The sequence below is a fragment of the Synchiropus splendidus genome, chromosome 3 (assembly GCF_027744825.2).
Source record: "Synchiropus splendidus isolate RoL2022-P1 chromosome 3, RoL_Sspl_1.0, whole genome shotgun sequence".
In the NCBI taxonomy this organism is placed as follows: domain Eukaryota; kingdom Metazoa; phylum Chordata; class Actinopteri; order Syngnathiformes; family Callionymidae; genus Synchiropus; species Synchiropus splendidus.
This window is the reverse complement of record NC_071336.1, coordinates 34,120,024-34,145,664: the sequence shown is the minus strand read 5'-3', so window position 1 is coordinate 34,145,664 and position 25,641 is coordinate 34,120,024. Positions and strand designations below refer to the sequence as shown.

Here is a 25,641-nt window from a genome sequence, read left to right as displayed (position 1 = left end):
GGAGGTTTGGTAACGCAGCATATTTCAATATGTTTGGCCTTAAACTGAGCACTTTCTGACCTAAAGTTTAAAGTTAATGAAAAAAAAGAAAAAAAAAGAAACTGCACCCAACCACTTCCTCACGTGTCTCGGACACTCTCTCATGCGGGGGAAGGTGCTGGTCGTAATGTGTTCATAAACCATGAAATAAATGTCTCATAATGGCCTCAACTTCTGAACAAAACCCTCGGTTGTCACTCTTCACTGCGGTAATCGAGGTACTGTTGGGGACTAAAAAACTGAGGAGTGAAAAAGCGAATCACGGGAAAAAAGGAGACGTCAAACATATTTCTTTCTTTCGTTCTTTTTTATTAAAACCATACAAACATTTGTAGTCCGTTATAAAAGAGCTCTCGTGTGGAGGTTCTGGACGCCGGCGGCTCCGGTGGGCCGCGAGCCCTGCGGTTCTTTTTAATGTCCTCCGCTAAGCTACAGGAAGAGAGATGCGGCGTATGTACACAGAAACGCAGGGTAAATGTGGAAGGGAGAACAACTCTTCTGATAAACTTTGCAGGCTCCTGCTCAGGCCTCTCTCAGTTTGGCAGTGATCAGGTGACTGACAGCTTTAAGGCACATTCCTCCACAGACATGGCTACAAAAGTACCAAAGGAAACCAGTACCTCCTCATTTTTTTTTTTTTGTTTTTGACAAAACTGGCCAGCGTTTGCGCGCGGCTGGTCGAAACTAACACTGTTGACGGAACACTCGACGGCAGCACATCTGAGTTAAGAGCTCTGGAGGAAAACAAGTCCGATATACTCATATATATATTTATATATATATATATATCAAAGAAACATCTTAGAGCGGGAACAGAAGAGGAGAGAAATACTGGCGTCGCCAAGACAGAACATTAAGCACCACTTTCACGTCGGCTCCGAACGACCGTGCAAATCAAGAATATGATCATTACAGAGTATAAAAAGGTATTTACAGGCGAGTACCGACCGACCGACTGCCGCACGACTTTCAAGTGTTGAAGGGAAACAGGAGACGTCAACTTTTGGGGGAGGGGGGGGAAATGAACCGTGCGCCTTGTCTTGTCGCACCAGGCCTGTGTTAGTCTGTGGCACCGGAACGGATCTTTCAGTCTCGGCGCTTTGAACGCCAAAGAATTTCCCGCCAAAAAAAAAAAAATCTGTCAGTTTAGGTGATGAGTGGGAAAGGGGAGGGGCTCAGAGCTGGTGTAGAACTTTGGGGGTTTCTGTTTTTTTTTCGGGAGGATATAGTCAAGGCTGATGACGATGTACGGCTGTGGGAAATGTGAGCTGTCTTCTTGGAGTTTGGAACACGGACTCGAGCGTCGTACCACTCCAGGACAAGTGCTAGCGGCGCGACATTCACATGACGAGAAGCTTCCATCCAAGCAAAAATGGAAAACGGTTTGAACAGGTGTTTCGGGGCGACGCTGCGGACGCTGCTGTCGTCCAGAGATCATCTGAAACTGGAAATACTTTGGCGCCAAATCCAACAAGCCGCTTGAATCGTTTGGACAAAGTGTAAAAGAAACACCACCAGGTTGCTCGCAGCTGTCGCAGCAGACCGTCAAGTTAACTGTCTTTAAAAAACGTACAAGAACCAACGGTCCGTTTCCTGTTTAGAGTTCCAGAGGCAGCCACCCTTTGTGCCCGTCCTCCAGAGGTACCAGGTTTACTGGCCCCTGAGGGGCCACAGTCCTTGGCAGACCAAGCAAAGGTGCGTGAGGCAGTCGGTTCAGGACAAAATAAAAGTCACTGGCACGTTTACAGTCACAGAAGCAACAGAGAGTGTTTGTTTACCTGATAAAAAGACAACACCGGGTCGGCAGTGGACCTCGTGGATGGATTTGGAGGCTCTGGGATCAGAGCAATACTTGGCACACCGCACACGACAGTGTTTCCTGAAGACATGCACTTCACCGACAGTGTGTACAGCGAAACAGTGACCACACACGAATACTGTTTGAAGAGGCGAGCGGCTCCACCCACCATCACATCGACGTACAAAGAGAAGGGCTTTAAAATCAGCCTTCATTCCCGAAAAAGAGGAACATACCGATGTATCTATACAGACGTAAGTGAGGCGTCTCGCTCCAGTGGGAGATGCTCTTTGTTTTTACAATATAAAGCCACGGCCTGAATGTCTGTCCGGAATCTTCACTTGCACCAGAGTGAGTCTTCTTTACATGTTCTGAAGGAGGCAGAGGGAGAGGGGCGCTACTGCATGATGGCCAGGAACTTGCTCTCCTCCGCCAGAGAGCTGAGGAGGGAGCTCATGTCCCCGATGGCCATGTTGTTCAGGCCGGGGGCCACGCCGTGGTAGTTTGCGGACGCTCGTGGGGTGGTGAGACGTGATGAGGTCCTGGAGAGGCTCTGGAATATGGAGGGGCTCAAAACCCCCGAGACCAGGCTGCCCTGGTCGTACCCGTCATCCATAATGGCACCAAAGTCCAACCCATTGTCCAGTGCGCCCGCCGCGCCCGCGTCCACCGTGCTGGTCACCTGGTCCGAGGCGGGAGAGAGAAGTGAGATGGTGTCCCCGTTTGCCTCTTGACTGACAGACTCCACGATGGAGTCGAGCAGATAGTGGTCCTCCAGCACCGGGACTGAGGAGGTTTTGGGGTCTGCAGGCTCAAAGGAAAGGGGATCCCCAAAAGCATGATCCAAGTATCCCTGATCGGTCACCTCAAGTTTGAGCCCTGAAACCTGCTGAACAAGTGGACACTGGTTCCTGCTCCTCTGTTGGTTCAGGGGGGCCTGCGTTTTGGTGGTGGCCTCGGAGGAGAGGTGATTCCTGACAGAGTTCCTGTGACCGTTCGCAGGTGGGCGAGGGGCATGCACCAGCTGGTTGTACGGGAGATGGTGGAGAGTGTTGGGGTCCAGAGAGGCCCGGGTGTCAAAGGAGTTCATACCATGATGTGCACTTCCTGTCATCTCCATGCAGGAGCTTTGAGAGGTCTCCAGCTTCACCTGGCTGGCCTGGGCACAGCTGTTTTGAAATTCGGGAGGCAGTTGCTGCTGGACCATCATGTTTCCAAATCTGCCGAACGGCTCCGATGAGTTTTCTGGAGTAGAACCGGACCACTTTCCGCACAGCGACTGGTAGTTCGGCTCCCTCCGAGGAGACCGGTCGGCGCTCCCAGAGCTCACTTCGTTCCACTGGATGGGGAGGACATGCGGGCTGGTCCTCTCGCTCATTTGTTGGAAGCTGCTCAGGCAGTTCACGCCTGGTATCCGCTCCGTGGTCTCCATGGGGTGATGGAGCGATTCCCTTTGGTAAGACTGCCCGTCACTGTGCAGGTTGGAGCCCCGGTCTGCTTTCACTTGAGAGCGCAGATACTGCACCAGGTCGTCCGGCAGAATATCTTCGTCCTCCAGAAGCAGGCTGGCCTCAGCTCCTTCCTCCATAGCCAGGGCTTCGAGGGCGGCGTGCTCGGCTATGCTCGGAGTGTAGGACGATGGAAGTCCCCTCTGAAGGTTGCCCTCGGAGCGAGTATAGTTCTGAAGGTTGAAGTTCCTCATGTCAGCTGGAGAATGTTGAGAGAGCGGTGGAAGCGGGTGAAGGTTGCTGAGGCTGTTGAAGCGCTGCACTGGCGGAAGGTTGCAAATGTCACTTGACTGAGTCCGCACAGGGTCACTGGCCCTCCGGTTCCCATGTACAGGACCCTCGCCAGGATACAATACTCTTCTCCTGTAGCCAGTGTGTCCGTAACCGTTGGTTCCATCCCCGCAATGCTGAGGTCTCACCAGAGGGGGCAGCGGCTGGTTGCTAGGACACTCCTCCATTGCTCTTGTCTTCAAGCGGTCCATGTTGGGCAGGGGTGTCGGCGGCGGGCCTCCAGTCGCGGCCGCATACTTGGCTTTCAAGTGATAGTGCTCTGCTGGGGTTAAGCTCAGCATCCCTCGAGACCCGCTGCCATCACCAGCCCCGACGGCCCCTGGCACCCCACAGACACCACCGCCTGTCGGCCCACCCCACCCTCCTGGACCACCTCCATACTGGCTGGCCTCGCTGGACCTTCGGGAGGCATCGGTGGAGATGGGGTCGTATGAGTCAGTGGAACTCAGGTTGTGTAGACGGCGGTGGTGGCTCGCCGCCGTCACGCCCTCGCTCTGCGACGCTTGGCTGGACCGCCGGCTGGAGAAGCAGGGGGAGATGCCTGAGGAACGTCTGCTGGTGCTGAGATAGGCCGAGCTTGTGGCGCTGCCGCTGCTGTCCCTCCGGTCCCGGAGCAGGTTGAGGACGGTGAGCTCAGTGTTTCCCAGCTCGACAGGTGGCTGGGGTGGACACAGCCCCCACTGCCTGCCCAGACAGGATCCTGGAGAGCAGAGGAAAGGTGAAGTGAAAAACAAGACCAATGAACGCCTCAGTGAACGTCAGATAGAAGAGCCGCGAGACGCTGCAGCCACGAAACCTGCTTTTCACAGTGGAACCGTGAATCTCAAGCATCAGTTTCGCCTGAGCACTGCAGCCAGATTTGGGCAGATGTAACAAGATAATTTACTCCTCACCACATGGCTGCGAGTGTGACCTCCTCGCACATTGTGCTGATGAGTCACCTCATGTTCCACGGAGCAGAACTCCGCCGGATCACGCAGAGTAGGGTTCACAGAAGGTGAGCAGATAGTGATCACGATTGCACTCGCATGCCACCTGCTGTCAGCTACTGGGACACCATGGCAGAGTTCTTCAATCCATGGATGCAAACTACTGACACCAACCCCCCCTTTTCCACTATAATGTCTTTTCTTCACCCAGCATTGTTGCCCTACATTGACTGTGTTCATACATCCGATACCTCGTGTACAGAAATGAGCGTGAAGGATCCTGTAGAAACAGGTTCCCCTCCCATATATACGACTATGAAAAAAAGTCACTCACCCTTTGCCAGGATGTTAGGCAGCGTAGAGCCTTTAGGGGGCGGTGTCGGGGACAGGGGGCCCAGCCTGGGCAGCGCTCCATTCACTTGCTTCAGCCGTTCGTTCTTAATATGCTCCATCCAGCGCAGCGGACGGCCAACGCTCCGCCTGGACTGCAGGGTCAGCATGGCCGCGGTCGCCGTGGAGACGGTGGAGTCCATAATGGGGGAGGACTCGCACTCCTCCTCTGCCTCCTCTTCATGGTCCTCTTTCTCCTCGTCCTCCTCCAGCCCCTCCCCTGGCGAGCGTCCGGCGCTCACAGCAAGCTGGATTCCACTGCTGGGATAGGTGCTGATGGGGGACTGGTCACTGCTGCATGTAGACTGACTGCCAGGGCTTGGCTGAGACGTCTGATGGACATACAGCAGAGCAAAAGTTGAGTCTCCCAGGCAACCATCGGGGAAGTCACCAGGGGATGATCGGAGCACTTCACTGCACGACATTTAGAGACGCAAGCCGTCGGCCAAGACAAGGATGAACCCTAGCTCCCTTCAGGTACATGTTGCAGCCCCTCCTGAGGTCCACATGTGTTCTGATGCCCTGAACTAGGAGAGTTGCTGCAGAGGAACTCAACATCATGGCCACACATGAATCGCCATGAAGGTTTGGTTCAGTTTGGTCCAGATCACTTGGTGCTTCTACTGACCGAAGGATCACAACTGGACTCCGAGCTGGATCAGTGGGGTTCAATTGCCACATCATCTCCGGAGACTCTTCAACAAATGAAATGAGGGAAGACTTTGAACGACACGTGGAGTGAAGGAGAGAAATGACGGGATGAACAAGAGTAAGAAAAGGGGGCGACAGTCTTACCTGATCACCCACTGTCCCCGGAAAGACACAGAGGAAGGCAGCAGGAGAGAACAGGGATTTGTTAGAGAAAAGCTCTTACATGTTAGTTACAGAGAGATACATCAGTCCGTTTTTGAAAGAAATCTGTGAGCAGTGTCGTCCATGACAGCGTGAAGGACCAAACTAGAGGCTAGAGGTTGGGGAGAAGTGTTGGAGGAAAGCTAAAGTGATCCTGAAAGTGTTTTGAGGAAGGAAAAGCAGGAGAATATTGACCACTGCAGCAGAGAAGAAGGGTGTGTATCCCTCAATTTCCAAACAAACTTTATCTTGAATGTTTTTTTTCCACTGAAGAGAAAACTCTTTTTTCAGAGGAGAACACCTTTGGTACAGGCTGTGAAAGACATGATAAAGTCTCACCATGGGTTTCTCTGTCTTGATGGACTTGACCTGGAGACATTCGTCCTGCTTTGAGGTAGCATGGTTGTACTCCCTTTGGTCCGTGTAGCCGCCCAGGGCCAGCTGCCCGGGGGAGCGGCCCTGACCGTTGCCTCCCGGTTCTCGGGGCTGCGGAGGGGGCCGTGGGTAATCCCCGCGCTGCTTCTTGGTCACGTGTGCCTCGGGCCCGTGCACGGTTTTCACGTGTTTGCGTAAAGAGCTCGGGTCGGTGTAGCGTTTGGTGCAGCCGGGGATCTTGCAAACGTAGGGTTTCTGCGAAGCCAGTTTTGAAGTTAAGCTTCCTCTAAAGGCGCACGGGGACATCACATGACCAAGTCATTGTTACCTCGTTGGAGTGCGTGCGGTTCTGGTGCTTGGCCCGGTCCGAAGCGTTGGAGAAGGCCTTGTTGCAGCCTTCGTGCTCACACACGTAAGGTTTCTCTCCGGTGTGCGAGCGCAGGTGGGTTTTCAGATTCTCCAGCCGGGAGTAGGCCTTGGCACAGCCCTCAAACTGTTGTGGAAGAGGGCCACATCAGAACCCGACCCCTCACTCATCATCAGCTGATGCGTAGAAGAATAAAACGTTCTTACCGTGCACTTGTGAGGCTTTTCCCCGGTGTGCCGGCGCATGTGGACCACCAGCATGTACTGTGCCTTGAAGGGCTTCTGTTCTCTTGAGCATTCCTCCCACCGACACACAAACTCCTTCTTCTCGCCGTGAATGTGGTCATTGTTGATGTGCTGTGGGAGACATCAGTGAGTTGGGGGGGGTGTTTCCTACATTATTGTGAGATCTATACACGGCGCGGTCTGAAGCCTGAGGAGGTTTTAGCACTTTTGGATAGAAACCTAACACAACAATTGTTGACTTGGCTTTTCAATTGTTGTCTCTGGAGCCACGTCGCTGAGCCACAAAGCACGGGCAGCGCGTGTTCAGGCAAATATACTTGCTCCAGACCTTTTCCCGGCTGTGACGGCAGTTACAGCACTTCATTTGCCTCGTCCCTTGCCCCTGTTCTCCCCCCGACTTCACTCATATTTCACCATCCCAGTCCTCGCAGGCCCTCACTCGGTGGGTCCTGACCAAACCAGATTCAATCATCTGTCCAACTTTTTATTTCCGGTGTGGCAGTAATGCAACCTCAGGTCCCTAATAGAAAATGTATCTGGCCTGGATCTGTGCCACATAGACTCTGGGATCCCATGACATTAGAACAATGAGTCACATCCGGTACGGATCTGAAACAGATGTGGACCAAATCTGGCCCGCAGTAGAACAATCTGATATATGGGCCAGGTCCGGTCCAGACAGCAGTCAACTCTACGCTGGGTATCAATCGGACCCGGGCCGGATCTGATGCGGAAGCATTTAGCACGTCTGATTCCTGCCTGACAACTTGATCCTGTCTCGGGTACATTCTGAAGATCCTAACAAGATGCCATATTTCACAGGTGCCACATAGACTCTGCCTTTGTTTTTCAAATGGTGACAGTGAAGGACGCCTTCTATAATGAGGGTCAATTGTGTACCTCTGTGTACACACCATGGTAGTCACCTCAGGGTTCACTTCTCCCACCTCTGAATGAACCTACGGTATGGTATAGCATGTTGCCTGACCAAGACTTAAATTCAGGTAAGCCTTGGATGGAACCCTTGCAAACAGTTCTTTCCTTTCTTGTGTCTCCCACATCTTAACTCCTAGATCTCTCAGCGTTTCCTTGACAAGTGTTGACTGTAAACAGAGAAACGAAGCTGAAAACACACGCGGACGTGAACCCTCCGGGGATGTAGTCCACATCTGGCTCTGCTTCAGGGACAGCAGAGTGTGGTGGCCTCTGATGTGAGCAAGCTAAACCCAGAGAGACAGACACAATATCCTGACCCTGAAGAAACTGGTATTATTACATTCCTGAGGAGGCCAGAAGAATCTCTACCTCGAGGGGCTGAACAGAGAGGGATGGCAACAGCTAAGGGGAAGGATAAATGGAGTCTTGACAATGAGCGCTCTTAAACGTCTGGGGAAAACACGCTTTCTTTGAGCTCTCACTCAGGAGAATGTCCCTCTGTAAAACACCGGGGCAAATAAGACATATAAAGGGGTCAAACCTCCTCCAGGCACGGCACAGCACTGACAACAGAATCTTTGTGCCTTCCGAGGACCGCAGGCCTGACCAGATCATGACCTGGGGAGCGACCAACGCGTCCCTTTGTAGCACGGCACAAAATCATGAGTCACTCTGGGTTGAGTTCAGAAGGGACGCTGAATGATGACGATTGTTCAGCCTCAAGAACGAGCCGAGGTGCTCCAGTATTTAGGATGGGTTTTGTGTGGCGTGTTTGGTTTACTGAACAATGTGACATTTGAAGAGTTACATTCTGGTAACTCAGTTATCTACACGATGAATGAAAAAGCGTGTCTTAACTGTGTGAAATACTGTACTGTCCGACGGCTGGCTGCAAGTTTCAACGCCGTTTGGTTTACTGAGACACTTGGGAAAGAGTCAAGTGCTGGCGGACGAGGGACAGAACCTCATCCTCTCCACTCTGAGATAGGAACGTCTCATATGCACACAGCTGTCTGAAGACACTGGGAAATGTGCTGACGACACACCACTGAGTGGTGGTTAAAGACATGCAGGATAAAGTCCGATGGCAGTCGTGGTAGTTGAAACATTTGCATTCACTTTGGAAACATCCTGGGGTTGTGATCGGACCCATTTGATCCTCCTCCACTAATGTATTGCTGTTAGGAAAGTGGACCTTTTGCGTCCTAAACTGATGCTGATGCAGCCTTCAGTCTTGCACATTGACGTATAGGCGTTTCAATGGAGTAAGAAACGTTTTCTGTAGCGTCCCAGCAGCGCGAGGATATCAGGTGTGTGGCCTACCTAACCCATGACTTACCTACTCCAACCTCCGCCTTTCTTTTACGTGCGCTCCAATTGAAATCCCGATGCGTCAACATGCAACGCTGAAGGCTGCCTTCGGCGTCAGTATGGGACGCAAAAGGTCCACTTTCCCAACGGCCATACGTTACGCCACGGCAGTGACGATGCGATGACAGACCACCACATTCGCTCGCCGGGACTATTAACGGGGTCAACAAATGAGTCAGCGAGGCATCGCGCCGCGGCGCCGGAGAAACACCAGGAAATGTATCTGCAAAGGAGCGGCATTCATCTCCCTGACACTTTTTTAATTTTAAAGTGACAAAACAAGACTAATTCCATCGGAAGTGATTGGGGACTGGATGACCACAGACGTTAGTGAACTTTCCCAGAGATTGATCTCCTCGTCACCTTCGTCAGAGCTTCGCCACGACCGACTCGTTTTTTTCCCTCCGCTCCCCCTCCGCCATGTTAGGGAATCCCTGTGGCGGGCGATCGGTCTGCGCTGAGTAGAGTTCAATATCCCAGAGTGATGGAACAACAGCGGATCACAGCCGACACCAGAGGCACACACACCCGTGTTTGTACACGCGGCGACCAAAGGGGCCTGACGGCCGTGATGCATGGGGCCGCGCTTGACAGAGAGGAGCCGCCGACGGACCTAATGACATGATCTAATGGCAATTCTTATTGAATCAATAATCTCCATGCTGAGCAGACGGACATTGCTGGTCGGCTAAATCGACAAACAGGTGCTGATAGCAGCGGCGCGGCGGCTTATTCATCTTCCGGCTGCCAGCTTATCGGCCAACAACTGTAAAAACGCCACCAAGATGGATTTAAGAGGGTGTCGCCGAGCGGGGAGCGGCGGGACACAGGGGACAGGCGGCGTACACGCACTCCCTCAGCCTCCCTGGATAGACAAGCGTTGGAATTACATTTAGATTCCAGCTAGCTACATTCACCTGCACAACTGAGAGCATCATTTACATCTTCTGCCTCTGGAGCGCTGCGGGCCGTACACGAAGGATCCGCGGGCCCTGGGGCAGTGAAATTAGCGCTCGCATGCTAACATTTCTACAGTTTTCCTACTCAAGTGTTGGTGACTCCTCATCAGGGTCTCAGCGGGACCAAGCCCGTCGGACATGAGAACGCAAACCTGCACGGAGAGAGTGTTTACCGCCCGGCGCACAGAGCCGCTGCGGCGTTTAGCTTTATCAAACAGCCGCTAATAAATCATACGCTCTTTTGTGGCGCTCAAGTGCTTTGTGCAAAAAAGAAGGAAGAAAGAGCATGAAAAACGCCGGCGAAGGGAGGGAGGACGTCGACGGAGTGGGGGGGAGAAGAAGGAGGGAGGAGGCAGAGCCAGAATTGGCATCTGTAATTCACTCTTTCATCTCCCAGTCAGATCCTCTCACAGATAAGCGTCCTAATCCTGCTCCTGATCAAAAAAAATCTGCATTTTACCAATTAAAGGGCTTCGCCGGCAGCCAGAGAGGGAGAGGCGCCGAGGTGTGGGGGGGGGGCTTCAGACCCCGCCTGAGTTTATCTCCCCCGAACACCAGGGAGGCACTCAGCCTCACACACAGCAGCGGCACAGCGCCACCTACAAAGGTGACAAGGAAGTGGAGGGCGGAGTCTATTAGCGGCCTGATGAGCTGCGAGAACACACACGTGCAGGGAACCACACACACACACCACACCATCTCTGTGAGGACCGCTCATGGCCATAGCCCTTTCCCCAGCCTCCCACCTAAATCTAACCATCCAAAACACATGGCTCTCCTGAACCAGGACCCAGCGATAATGACCAGGTTATTTTGAAGTTTTCATCCTCATAGCGAGGATTAATCTTGTGGGGTCCAGCAAAAGGGCTCCACAAATGTCTAAGGGTCCCGCAACCAGGTGTTTTCCCCAAAATTGCACCTTACTAAGATAGATACGCTGAAACACACACACTCCCGGATCAACCTGTAGAAGTTAATAGGATTCTTTTAATTCTCTCATCAGATAGAAAATAAAGGTAAATTATTATAAATAATAATAATATTTAATCTCTTCAAAATGGAGAAAGGACAAACAGCATTTAAAATAGACACAAAAAATAGACCATGAATAGCGAGTAAAATGTGTCACGATATTGAAAACAGATGAATCAACTGACGCAGACAGAATGAGTTAGCCTGGAAAAGTCGTGATCTCTCCTCAGTGCTGACCACAGCGGTCATAATGTAACGGCTGACTGTGGCCCATTAATTCCTGATTCTAGCTAAGTGAACCTAAGTTGACTAGAATGGAGGTAGAACGAGTGATTTGAAGGAGCGCGGTGGACAAACATGAAAGCAGACGCAGGTCTTATCTCGACACCGAGGAGCAGGCGATGAGGAGGTTTGAAAAGTCACAAGCGAAAGTGACAGCAGCTGGCGTCGACTGCGTCCACGTGATAACTCGGCTTCATCGCACAGATCTGATTGTTATCTTATCGCGGACTCTGAGAGCTCCGGCTGCTGATAGCGGCGCGACGGAGCGTAAAAACAAGCTCCAGCAGGCAGAACAGAGACGGAGTGGAGAGGGTTGATGGTTAGATTCCAGATGCAGGGCCTCGGTTGGGGATCATGAGACATACACGCGTGGACACCAGCGCAGTGTAACCAGTCTCTCCAGCAGATGGCGATGTTACGATCGCAACGATGAACACAATTCCAACCAATCCCTGCGAGGCGCCGCAAGTTTTTCAAACACTCACATTTGCCCACAAATGCTGCCACCAAGGGTCAAGATTCGGACGTGAAGGATCCTGAATCCTGAATGTCCAAATTCCTATGATGGAAATGTGGAATAGAGGGAAGTAAAATTCATGCAGCGTCACCCGAACACTATACGGGGCGGACGTAAACAAACATGGCTGACCTCCACATCCATCTCTCTCCAGACTGTTTCTGACCCTCTACATCTCGACCCTGTGGAACACATCAGCAGCTACTGTTTTTATTGGCTGGATTAATGAGCGTTCACTACTCAGACTCCACCCATCCTAACCTCTGTCAGGCTCCGCCCTTGTGAGGAGCCCCGTAACAAAACAACCAGCGCTCACTACACGCTGTCAGCCCGGAAACTACTCATGGAACATCATCATGAAAAAGACTTATTTTAGCATCAGTTTTATCCAGCATGTATATTCATTTAGTGTGTGTGTGTGTGTGTTCTTTGCACTTGAAATACTCTTGCTTTTTACAAATAAAGTATATTGGTTCAAATCAGTGCATCCTTTTTTTTTTTTACGCTGAAAACTGACACTAGTTTTTATAAACTCATTTGCAAAGCTCCTTACTCCCAGTTATCTTGATGCCTTCGGCTCGGAATTGTGGGGTCCAGCCAAATGGTCCCCACATTGTCAAGGACAGTGTTTTGTCAAGAATTAGTCCCCACAAGGATCAACCAGACGCAACGTCACACACGCACGCAGCAGGTGGCCACAGATCAAAGCCTCCTGCCCTCATTCCTCCACAAACCTCTGCCACTTATTATTATCAGATCGCCGTGACGACGACAAAATCCACATTAGTTTTCCACATTTGCGTCGGGGAATTGTGTTTCCGGAACTCTGCCGCATTTGCATTTTATTTCTCATCTTCCGCGGCGCAGATCGGCAGCAGAGATCGTGGTCGTCGCCTACAGAAGCCGCCGAGCGGGCGGCTCTTATCTCCCCCTCTCCTCCTTCAGTAATGGGATAAGTACAGTATTTGGACCACAGCGGCTCCCGCACGCACTTCAGCGGGGGGTGGTTGGGTTGGGGTGCAGACCAGAGGGGGGAGGGGAGGGGGGTCCCTATATGCAAACAATGAGGCGTCCCCTCCCCCGTCCTTGTCTTGTGAAAATGGCTTTGGGGAGAAACACGCCGGGAAGGGAAGTTGATTAGCTGGAACATGAAACAGCTGATCACATGATTCGACCTCACAGACGGAGCTGACGGGCTCCGATTTGGGCCCAAATGGCGGGGTAGACGGAAACATCGGTCATAATCTACGAGCAGATTATCTGAAATTGCCGTCACTTGAATTTCATCTTGGAAAAGATGAGAGTCGAGCTGCTTCCGAGCGGATCGGTGCAAACGGCCGACCTCACACTCGCACGACGTTGCGACGCCGCGCAGGCGGCGCTGACGCACCAGCTTCATAACAAGCAGCAGCACTGGCGTTTACGGCTTCTGTCGGCCCGTGATCACAGCATTGGAGAATATGGGCCTCTTTTTTTTGGCCTGATAACAAGCCACACCCTGACTGGTCCAGAAACAGGGCAAGAAGTTGTCAAGACGCTGAAGCTTTGAGTGGAACCCTTCAAACACGGAGGCAGCCCATTCCGCCGGCAGGATATCAATTATAGATAGAGGTTACCACCACAGCCGCGCACGATTGCTATGTCAAGACGGCAAATAGACAGTTGTGAAGAGCCCGGATCTTTCTATCAGAGGAGAGTGTGAGTGTGTGTGTGTGTGTGTGTGCTGCCAGCGTCTCGCTGCTTCACCCGCAGGAAACTTCAGGCGGCTTCGGTCGCCAACTGCGCGATCAGCGCGGCTAATAGCCGATCGTTCACGGTGAAGCGTTTCTGTTGTGTGAGCGAGGTGCGATGACAGACAGGGGGCGATCACATGACTCTGGGAGGCTTGAAACCTGTCAAGTCAGCAGCAGGAGGAGGCGCAAAAGTCCAGAATGGACCCAGAGTTCTGGATGAGACAAGCGTTTCCCCCAGAAAAGATTCCACTTTTAACTCTTCAAACTCTAGCTGTGGCTCCAAGATCGAAACAAGGAAAGGCCAAACGGTAAAGAAAACCAAAGCTGAATGGTTCAGGGTTTGAAGTCAGCTGAGAGGTGGAGAAGAACTCACTTGTACGAGCTGCTCCTGGGTGTCAAACTCGCGACAGCAGTTTTCCCACCGACAGTTGGTCTCATAAACCACCTCTGGCTCCTGCTTGCTCTCGTCTTTGTCGCCCTCCTCCTTCACCAGCGTCATCCCGTCGGGGTGGTCCTGCAGAGGCACCAGAACATCAGGAGCAGACCCTGGACAGTCCACCTCAGTGAACCCAGGTCAGCTGACACGGAGCGTCTCATGAGCCTGACACCTGATTCTGGCCGCTCGTTCTCTGATCGTGTTTTGAAACGTCTGGGTCAGTACCTGAACACTCAGAGCTCCAGGACTGGGCATCTCTTCTTCTGGTTTCATCTTGGAACGTTTGTGATGCATCGGGTCTCCGGTGCTGCTGACGGCGGACTCACTGGTGGGTTTGATCTGGAGGCCAACACAAGTTTTTAACACAAGTTTTCAAGCTGATCAGTGACACAGGGTCACGTCCCTTATTTAAAAAACAAAACAAAACAAAAAAAAAACTATTTAGGTCCATGTCAAGCCGCGATAAAATATCATAAAAAAAAAAAAAAAAAAAAAAAAAAAAATAACAATCAATCACCCAAAATGACTTCAGAAGGATGAATAGAAATAGAGTTAATAATACAATTTCATGGATTTGAATAAACACATAAAAATTAAATAAAAATATTAAATAATAATTTAAAAATACATAAAGGCTGAGGACATCACTATGTCAAATCCCAAATAAAATGTAAAGAAAAATATGTAATGAAGAGGAGGAGGAGAAGACAAGTTCACAAGTTGCTCAGATATAAGTGTGCAAATCTCCTGAAGTTTCTTGCGTGAATGTAAAACAGGATGTGATAAACAGTGAAGTCTGTGAGGACGGGAGAAAACCCCCCCGGATCCATCCATCCATGTCAATACTCCCTCTCTTCTCTCTCCAGTGATTAATGGCGTCAGCGGTGGGATTCTATGCTAACAAGCTCCTCGCTGTTAGCGACAGAAACAGTGAAAAAACAAGAGAAACTCCCTGGAGGGTGGGTCGGGGAGGGGGGGTCCTGCCTGTGGCCGCGTCTATCTATTACCTGCGATGATGAATCGCTCTCACCTGTGAGGAGTCGCTGGAGATCACGGCGCGCTCGCTGCAGGTCAGTCCGGAGGGGGGGATGCCAGGGACCGACCTCTGGGTGGCGAAGGCCGGCGTCGGGTGGATGAGCGGCGGGCTGTGGCCGAACGCCGAGCCCACGATGCCGGACTGTCGGCCCATCAGCTGCTGGTGCATGTGCAGGGCCACCGGGGTGGGGGGGTAGGCGAAGCTGAGCGCTGGGCTGCAGAGCGGAGAAGGAGAAACTTGTGAAATGGATGGTTCCGGATGGAGCCCCGAGGCCCATCTGACAGGAAGTGGCGTGCTAATGCTGGAACCAGCACGCTGGCAGCGCATCGGCACGGAGGAGCGTTCGGCTTGTTAGTGAGCGCGGTGCCACTTCTCCACCGGGCAAATGAGCCGCGCGATTATCCGCAGTGTGTCCGACAACCTTGGAGATAACAATTACTCCCATGATTCACTTCCACAGATTAGAGAGCCGCACAGCAGGAACAAGGGTTCCAGACTCTGGTGAGCAGAAAGGAGTCAAGGCCTCGTGGAGGACCGTTCCAAACCGGACACCAGGACCCGACTGAGGTGACGGACTGAGAACTGCATCAGACCTCGGAGGGCAGATCCATCAGAACCATGTCCCCGGCCCAGACGTGGATCCGCTCAGAATGAACCCGGTCATGGAAAGGTGACGGTGACGCCGGAGCGCCTGATCACTCAGAACCACTGGCTCATTCCGGACGCCTCACTCTGATCTCATTACGGGCAGAGTGGAAATCAATGACCCGAGACTCGTCCTGGTGTCATATCAGTCATCGGCGTGTGAGCGGCCGCTATTTGGGTTCTGTCACAGAACAGTGGCCCAGTCCGGCAGGTGATGGATCAGCTGCTGCTCACAGCTCGCTGATCAATAAAGGGGGCGGAGCCACCAGCCTTGCCTTCTCTGCTCTGGCTCCCGACTGACACGAGCCGCCGGGGAGGTGACGGTGCCGACCCACACGAGGGTGTGATGCCACCTCCGCGTAACCGGATCCGTCAGACAGCCACTCTTCCACCTGCTGAACTTTCCTCCTCATTCATCGAGCTTCATCTGCCACCCATAAATAACCCTCCTCGAATTTAGGCGAGACTCAAAGCAGAGCCAATGCAAACAAAACTGGAGTACCTGAGGGCCCCGGCAGAGAGGTGACCGTAGGATCCGCTGGTGGACGAACTGGATCGAGAGTTCAGCATGGTGACCAGAGAGTTGGGGGAGTTTCGGATCATGGTCTGCAGGTCGAAGCTGTGCTCCGACAGCGGTGAGATGGGCGGCGGACGCTTCCTGCTGGGCCTCGATGGCAGCCGAGGGCTGGGGAAGCGAGAGTCTGTGGAAGAAGGAGGAGAAGTTGGACGGAAGCTCTTCAGTTTTGATGTCTGGGGGGGCGAAGGAAGACTTTTATGCTAGTACAGTCTGTAAAATCTAGCACGACTATGACTACCTTTTTTGACTCCTTCAGTGACAGTAAATATCTGGACTGCAGTGAAACCCGGCCATCTTTCTTGTATGACTCGACGGGATCTGAACACAAGTCCAGGACAAACTATCCAGCACAGGAAACACACTGGACTCCAGAACTTCCTGGATCCAATGCGTCTTCAGTGTCTTCTACACAGAGAATCATTCTACATTGCTACAGGAGTTGCTCAGACTGTTGACCGGGTTTAACCTCCTCAACACATCAGGGTTTCTCCTTTTTTTTGGGGGTACATCTGGGGAACACCCACTGGCAGCCTCTTGCCGTCCTCTGCTGTCCCCCCCAGCCCAGACTCAGGACAACAGATGCTGGTAATAATGACTTTAATGACTCACTAGACCTGGCAGCAGGTATCCTTCCCACAGTTGAGGCTCCTTTTTGGGCTCTTTTGCGCGTCAGGGGGCGGCACCCCAGCGCCCTCTATAGACCCGCCGCTCTTGACGAGTCGCCTCATTCGACCCAGACGGACGACATTGGCGTCAATCATCAGATAAAAGGCTCATCTGCGCCGGCGCTCGGCTGTCAGTTGATGCTCTGCTTGCGTTTCAGTCGTGAGAAAACATGTCTTTTATGTTGCGGAAACGCTCGGATGCTGTATGCTAATATTTAATCACGTCCAATTTGACTCTTCATTCAAATGCAATCACTGTTGACTGGAAATACTCGGTGGAAGGTTTGAAAAGGTAAAAAGGCGGAAAGCGCCGAGTCGCACAATGAGCCACGGGGTGGAGATTAGAACATGACTTTTGTTGTCTTTCACATGGAGATGTCACAAACAAGACAGAGGAAAACTGAGGGGATGTCGCGCTTTGTACGTGAACTGACACAATGACTTTGTGACTCAAGACTTGGAAATAAAACATTTTGAGTTATTTCATAAAAGGGAAACAAAACCGGCTTACGGGGGCCCCACAGCACCCCCCTTCGTATTTACGTCTCCCACAATCCATCCATCTCACAAATGTTAATGCTTCATCTCTCGTTTGACACATCCAACGATTACAGAGCTCCATTCACATGGTAATTAGAGAGGACGTGTGCGTGTGTGTGTGTGTGTGCGTCGGCATCCTAGCAAACAACAGTGCAAGAATGAACTTTGGAAATCCCCTCCTGTAACCACGAGGCTTCCTAAACTTTGACCCCCGTCCACCCACAACTGAGCTGAAGAACTTCAGAAGTTTTCTTTGCCAAAGAGGGTTAAACTTTGATCTGATCGTTTGGTGTGGGAGATTCAGTCCTGGCAATTCAGGTGAAAACCACGAGTGACGTGTCATAAATGTAGGGCTGCGACGACTAGTTGGCATGGTTGACTATAACTATGACTATTAAATGAGTCAGGTTCATGAGTCGACTGGTCGTGACGTGATGTGGTCGTGGCTGAAGCCACGGGACCAGTGCCACCCAAAATGACGAAAGCAAAGGTTTCACAAATGAAAACATCAAAGGACACACCACATTTGAACAATTGAAGTTGAAATGTAAAGTTTCAAAACAACATACTGTAATTTACGGATTATAAGCTGCTACTTTTTTCTTCCGCCTGAAACCTGCGTCTAATATACGGATTTTGACAAGCGTTTTATTGATCTTAAAGCGCTCAAAATGCGCTGTTTTTGTTCAGTCGCAATGCATGACTTGAGTTCCGCAAGCAACAATAAATTCCAATAAAACATGCGGAAAACCACTATGAACAAGTCAACTTCCATGATGCATTATGCAGTTATTTTGATGTTTCCACTATGACCTAATATGTTCACGATCACGTGACGGTTCATCTATAAAAAGAGACCATTTCTTTCTAAAGGGGTGGCGGCTCTCCTTAAAGCTGAGGTGGTGTGCAACCACCAAAACCCTGGACATGAATCGCCCAGACTTCTGCCCAGGTTTGACTTCCCGGGTACAAAACACAAAGACACGTGTGTCTCACCAGTCACTACATAAATGATGACGCAGAGTCTTAAATCAAAATAGAACTGAGTAATAACAACAGTCGTAATTGTTTTATTACATCGGTAAAGCTATAAATGAATGAATATGACAATGAGATATCACTCTGACGGCCTGAAGCAGTGAGGTCACACAAGGGCCCACGGTCCACTTGCTCGAAAACAGCCCCTCAAACTTTGAGCGAAGGCTAGATATTAAAGCTTTTGTGGGCCACATAAAACAAAGAGGCAGGCCAGATCTGGTCCCTTGGCCCTGAGTTTGACACGCGTGGAAAAGAATTCAAATCTATTGTTCAAATCACAGCCTGAAAATAGACAGATAATCTCGAGAATCCACTGTAACGTGATGAGAGACGAATCGGCCGTGTGAAAATAAAGAGTCCCACTTTGGAGTGAAGCCACACGAGTGTGAGGGACAGCTTCCACTTGTGGTGAATTAGGAGACGAGGGGGACACGGCAGCGTCCCACCACCTCGGAGCCTCCGGGGAGTCGTGTTTATTAATGCACAACCCAAATGATAAATGGTCCGAGCGTGGAGACTGGAGAGGGGAGCTCCACTGTCCCTCTAATTTCCTCTTGATTTATGGACAGCATGGCCGCTCATGCGCCGCGTCATTAATTCTTCCAGTCGCCGAGGACTCCAGCGCGGCACTGACGGAGCGGGATGTGAAAAACAAGAGTGCTCCCTCGCACCTGAAGCCCACCAGATGGGGGCGTAGCTGGGTGTTGAACATGCCGCTCTTTTGTCGTCCGAAACCGAGAAGAAAAAGGGTTCTATTTATGTCATCTTGGCGCTAACGTGGTGGACTTGGCGCTGACTGGCGCCGCTTCACTTCCACCAGCTAAACTAGCTCAAAAGCTAACGAAGTGCCATGAGACATAAGTAGGTCAGAGCTCGCCTGACCACTGTAGGACCAGGACGTAACTCGGGTGTCATGGTTGTTTGGGGCGTGGCAAACACATGCTGTCGACTGGAGGAGCAGAAATGAAGAGGTGAAGAAGACGACGAGTGACTTTGACACGGCGATAGCGCTGGCGCTAATTAGCCGGGGAGGGCTCAGACAACAGCCCCATTAAGGCACAGAGAGACGGGACGGGCCCATTGTTTCATTAGCTCCGACTGAAGGTAATTACAGCCCAAAATAGCCACGGCAGCGGCCCCAGATTAGCAGGCGGCTTCTGAAGTCTTCGTCGCGGCGCATTGTTGGAACGTGACGAGCTGTTAGCGGCAATGATCACAGACTCTTCGCAGCCTCTCCACTTACACTGGCCGGCTAATTGTTGTTGTTTCACTCTATTAATCTTAAAAAGTGACACACAACAAAGGGTTTCGTCCCTGATGAGTGGCGGGATTCCCACTTAGGAGCGACTCATTTTCTGATACCGCCGCAAGTTTGGTGGGTTTTTAATTAGCTTGTTCCGTCGAGCACGGCGAACTTCACCCCGGATTTCCATGGAAGCGGCGAAATGCGTCTTCATCAAAGGCAGCCGGGTGACGCCGGCCCACCTCCCTGGGATTCCCGCTGCCTGTCATTTCCTATTGACTCTTTAAAATAACTCATTAGCATACGTCCTCCGCTCGCCTTAAGACAACGGCTCATTGAAGACGCTGTCGCCGTGGCTCCAGCTAAATATAAAAGTGCTGTTTAAGGGTGGATTTCCCGCCGGGGCTGGGAAGCTCAGGTAGGTATTTGTCAAGTCATTTTTCATCCCGTCTGTTGACATGCACAGTAATAACCAAAATAATTATCTGCCTCATGCCACAGTGAGAGTTTCAGCCTCTCGAACACGCGGGCAGAGGAGCTCAGGTTTGGTTCTTGGTGGTGCGTTCGTGGTCCGTCCAGTGTGCGGTTCACTTTCATGCCGCAGTGTGTGGGTGTTCCAAGTGGTACGGTTCAGAACTGACCTGGTGGTTTTGATAACGGTGTCACAGAGCAGCGTTAACAGGGTATTTTGCTCTTGAAACCGCGGCTAGAAGCCAGAATTACTCGGCACCAGGGGAAGGCGGCGGAGCTGCAGCTATGGGTTAGCGCTCGCTCAAATTTCCCGCTCCCCAGTGGTTTGATGACTTGTCATCCCAAATTCATTCCAATCCTGCGCCAATGGACAGTTTTCGCAGCGGTGAATATCGGCCAGAACGATACACACCACGATACTTGGTTGACCATACTACAGTGTCACGATATATCACAATAATGTATCGTGACATACTCTGCAGAGTGAACAAAAAAACACAATACATTAATTTAATTAAACATAAACTAAAACAATACTCAAAAGTGAAACAATTCAACTGGAAAAAAGTCATTTTTTTTACATGTATAGACTTTACTTGTGCATCACATTTGTCAGTAAAACTACGGTGACGTCAAACTAACAATGCACAGAAACTATGGCTCTTGTTTTTCCTTGGACGCTCAAATATTGGTACTTTACTTCCAACTCAGTTAAAATAAAAAAACGTTGATATATTTAAAAAATAAATGAAAAAATAAAGTCATCACTAAGAGATGAAAAAGTTATATAGGAAGTATCTCAATATTATCTGGTGACACTTTTGACCCTCAATAAAATACTTATTTATAGGCAGCATACTGATAAATACTCGTGTCTTGTCCTGTAGTGACTAGATTTTTCCCTGGAATAGTCACAGAACACTGACTCTCAACAACACCATAAATAAAGCAGTAGATAGTTTATTAGTTAGTAAGTGTTTCTGGGTCTAAAGTGTCCCCTAATATCTCTCACAGCTTGCTGTCCAGTGAGTGACTTGAATGACACTTACTCTCCATGGCGTGCAGGTACTCCATGTGCAGAGCGCTGGCGGTGCTGGCCCCGGCGGTAGACGCCACGGATGGCAGCAGGTCGGCGGTGTACGGGCTTCGATGACCTGCCAGCAGAGCCATCTGGTGGTAGTACTCGGCAGTGGTCAGACCTGTGTGAGGGGCTGAAGCGGAGAAGGGGGGGGGTCAGCGGCGGCGTTGGATGATAAAGGCGGGATTGTTTGCGTTGGACGAGCATCAGCTCAGCAGAACGGTAATTACAAGATTAGCAGCAACATCAAGTTGAGGAAAACAGCTGCACAGGGAGAGTCACGTGACTCGCGGAGCCTCTGGGGAGACTGCGGCGAGTCTGGGTTTGATAAATGCTGAGCACTGCGAGTTCCTCCACTCAGAACCTTCCACTGACAAAGTTACACATTACTCTGCCAGAGTACATCTGAAAACTTCTTTCAGAGATCTGCATCTATTGGGCTGCGTTCCTGCCTCTGACCCCAGCTGGCTGGAACTCATCAGGGGACATGTGTAGGACGGCCTGGAAACAGGGCTGGCACTGGACCTGCTGCAGGCTGGTTCTGGTTCTGACCCGTGTTTCATGGCCTTTCATAGAGTGAATGATGTGAAGGGAGAACCATGGGTGAGGATGGCAGAGGGAAGGTTTTTCCTGGTTAGTTGGGGTTAGAGGCAGACGATGGATGGATGGATGGATGGATGGATGGATGATGGATGGATGATGGATGGATGGATGGACGGATGATGGATGGATGGATGATGGATGGATGGATGGATGGATGGATGGATGGATGGATGGATGGATGGATGGGTGGATGGATGGGTGGATGGATGGATGGATGGATGGATGGATGATGGATGGATGGATGGATGGATGGATGGATGGATGGGTGGATGGATGGATGGATGGATGATGGATGGATGGGTGGATGGATGGGTGGATGGATGGATGGATGGATGGATGATGGATGGATGGATGGATGGATGGATGGATGGATGGATGGATGGATGATGTTGATGACAGCTTCCTTTAAGTTGCATTTAGAACAGATGCAAATGACTCATTTGCCATTAGTCGCGAGTTAACTCAGTGTGATCCATTGAGATTAAAGGTTTTAATCCAATGACAGCCCGAGTCGAAACCTGGATCAGATCCGACTTGACAACATTCTTGACCGAGCCCAAGATCTGGCGACTAAAACATCAGCGTTTGATACGTGAACTCAACTTGACCTGAAAGTAAACCGCCGTATCGCACGTTAGCGGAGGATGTTTTGTGACGACGCGGTGACGTGAGCGAACAAACGGATCTGAAGCTCTTTGAGCTCAGATGGTTTTAAGTGATCACAGTGAATTTAAAGCCCATTCCGAGCGTGTGTCTCTGGCGTGCTGTCTTTGTCACGTCTGCTGCCGTCAGATACCATCCTGCTCCTTTAACTCCCCAGAGGAAAAAACAAAAGGCCTAAATCTTCCCCGATAGATGCGCTGGCGATTCTGCCTCCACTTCACTTGGGCGTCTATTCTTCAACTCTGTAAGTCGTTGAACCGCAGCCTAAAAATAAACATTTGGCGGCGGTGGGCTTCCTTATGCAAATACGCTGTGAAAGAGAGACGGTGAAAGACTAACACTGTGGTTTTGGATGCAAATATGGAGTTGAGACCCGCAGAGTGCCGCCGCCGCCGCTCGTCCTCGCCGGGAAATAAATAAAGAAAAAAGGCTGTTTGAGGAGATTTCCTCTTCGGGCTGGACTGTATGGCTGGAATATGAAACCACGATTGGTTGAATGAACCAGAGAGGGGGAAAAAAATCTAAATTAATTCGCTGTGGGTATTATGTCTTGGGTGGAAGTGGGGAGTTTTTTAATTGTTCCCACTGTTCCGCCTTGGCTTTGCATTTGCATTCAGCCATAATGTGGCCCATTCACGCCGAAAAAAAGAGCTTTGCAGCGTTTCTAAATCAGAAGCGCTGGCATGGGACGGTGGGCGCCGGCGGCGAGCAAAATGAAACGGGAGAGCGGGGCGGCGGTGGATGAGGCGCCGGGTGTTCCTCCATCACAAACAATGGCCTACTACTCTTCATCTGCGGAGGGAGGAAACCAGAGGGTGGCACTGGATCCCACCCACTTCTCGTCTCCATTAGACTCCCTGAATGAATCCATCATTATTCAAATGGACTTTTCGGGGCGACGCGGGCTGAGTCGCGGTGTGAGCCCTGATATACCGACAACACAAAAGCCCACGGCTTCATTAATCGCCGGGTTGATTCACGGAGTAATTAGGCGCCTCATTCACAATTTACAGCTTTACACATGAAAAACGGATCGCGTGGCGGGTTCGGGACGTGGGCAGGTTCAAGACGCACAAGATGTTGTGGAAAGTAGGAGGCGGTGTTTGGCGCTCCTTTGAAGGCCACTCAGGTGGAGTCTTTGGAAGAAGTGGAGGTAAAACCACGAGAAAAACAAGACAAAACAGTGTGGAAAATGTCAAGTGAAGACCGAAAAATGAATCTTTAGAGACAAAAAGAACAAAATGTTATGATTAAAAAGTGGAAAGTGTGATCCGAATTACAAAATGATGCCATCCTCGGACAAAAAGCATCTGTGAATCTGACAGAAAAGACATTATGGATCTCAACAGTCTGGACTTGAAAGACAACATCTGAGGAAAATGCAGTATTTCACAGAAGAGCTGAACTGTTTCGATGCGTCACCTCGTTCCGAATGAGGTAATTATCGCCTTCTTACAAGATAAATGTCACGTTAGTACAAGAAAAAACATGTTAGTACGGAATAACTTCCTTGTTCGTCATATGTGGGATGCAAACGGTAGCTGCTCAACTCAAGGTGAATCTTGTACAACCGTTTCGTTCTCGTATGAATGTGAATTTTAACTGGTGCAATTATTTTTCTCAAATGAACGCAGATATTATCCTGTATGAATGTTGAATTTCATCTCGCAAGTCGTATTTTTTGGTGTACACCCGCAATTTTGATCTTTTTTCACAGATTTTTTTCTCGTACCAACATGAATTTTAACTTGTACGAATGTGTTTTTCTCAGATGAATGTCGTACAACTTTTGTGTCCATCGTACTAACACAAATTTTCATTTCAGAATAGTTTCTAAGTGTATGCACCTCAATTTTATCTGATACTTATGTGTATCTTTGCTTGCAAATGCAACGTTCACACCTTCTCTAACGTGCCAGTGAAGAAGCTCGGGTCCTGGTGTCAGAGGCCCAGTGATCACGAGAAGCAACTGCTTCCTGTTGGACCCCGGAACCCTGAGCCTGGATGTGCCACTGTACATGACCCTGCCGCTCACTGATGCCGTCTGACATGACTCACAGATCAAAAGGATTAGCCCCCCCCCTCCTCATCCCCCAACCACCCACCCGGTCCACACCACAATACTCCGACTCAGTCCCTCAGCGAGATAAGAACCCCCAACCTCTGGGTCTTAATAGAGATGGATCTAGTTGCCTCTCGCGTGACCTCTTCTGATCCTAAACCCAGATGCCGGCTGAAGACCACTAATCAATTTCTACAATTATATTTAAGGGTCTGCTGAGCTGGGATCATCTGTAACTCTCACCGTCGGCAGGGCTGAGTCCTCGGCTGGCTGACAGGACCGAGATGGAGGGGCTGCTGAGCGGCTGCAGCGAGCGGATGTAGTCCACGTACGGGTTGATGTAGGAGTGCGAGGGGTGAAAGGGCGACTCCGCCCCCACGGAGGGGTTCCGCTGCGGCGAGATCCGGATGAGGGAGATGTCAGAGAACGCCGGGCTGGCCGCCAGTGCAGGGGGCCTGTCGACAAGAGAGAGGAAACAGGTTGAACTGAGGCGTGGGTGACCTGGTTACACAGCATCTAGTCTCTAGTCTGCTGTCTTAAAAACCTAGAGGTCAAAACAACAGAGAAACTCTTGGCGGATCCAGACTGTAGTAGCTCAGCCACTTCCTACGTTTGACATTGTCTCCTTGACTCACATTCAGAGAGTCAGGAAGTGAACTTGACCTGGTAAACTGGAGGTTCTACCTACATTATGAGACTTTCCTGACCAAACAGGTGCAGTATTTAGCCACACATTCCACGTGCACTAGGGAGGGGCGACATGGACGAAAAAATATGTCATGATAAATGTTGTTGATGGTCCGTAACTGATGGCGGCTCGTAGCATTAGCGCTGCCTGTGAGAGTGTGTCCTCCATCAGTGAACCTAATGGGGATGCGGAAAAGGACGCCGCCGCCAATACTGGCGCTGATGTCCGTTGAATATCCAGCTATTTTAACCGCGGTGTTTGGCCGAGGCACCAGCACCTGTGGACCCTGCATGTGTTGGTATGAACCGAGGCAGATGACCTATGAGGACCAC

The 25,641-nt window shown here is 50.7% G+C and overlaps 1 protein-coding gene across 3 annotated transcripts in view; it reads right to left on the bottom strand.

The window, feature by feature from the left end:
• Nucleotides 1-246: 246 nt before the first annotated feature.
• gli3 (GLI family zinc finger 3) overlaps nt 247-25,641 on the bottom strand; it is a 120,105-nt gene continuing 94,710 nt past the window's right edge. For 2 of the 3 annotated variants that reach the window (XM_053860871.1, XM_053860872.1), the window contains 11 exons: nt 24,865-25,076; nt 21,265-21,426; nt 16,184-16,382; nt 15,031-15,250; nt 14,226-14,339; nt 13,938-14,078; nt 6,756-6,905; nt 6,511-6,675; nt 6,147-6,437; nt 4,900-5,287; nt 247-4,336 (listed from right to left, as the gene is read on the bottom strand). In XM_053860871.1, the coding sequence (XP_053716846.1) occupies nt 2,235-4,336; nt 4,900-5,287; nt 6,147-6,437; nt 6,511-6,675; nt 6,756-6,905; nt 13,938-14,078; nt 14,226-14,339; nt 15,031-15,250; nt 16,184-16,382; nt 21,265-21,426; nt 24,865-25,076 (4,144 nt within the window). In that variant the 3' untranslated portion in view covers nt 247-2,234. The remainder of the gene's footprint in view (nt 4,337-4,899; nt 5,288-6,146; nt 6,438-6,510; nt 6,676-6,755; nt 6,906-13,937; nt 14,079-14,225; nt 14,340-15,030; nt 15,251-16,183; nt 16,383-21,264; nt 21,427-24,864; nt 25,077-25,641) is intronic. The other variant, XM_053860870.1, reaches the window with a different exon arrangement.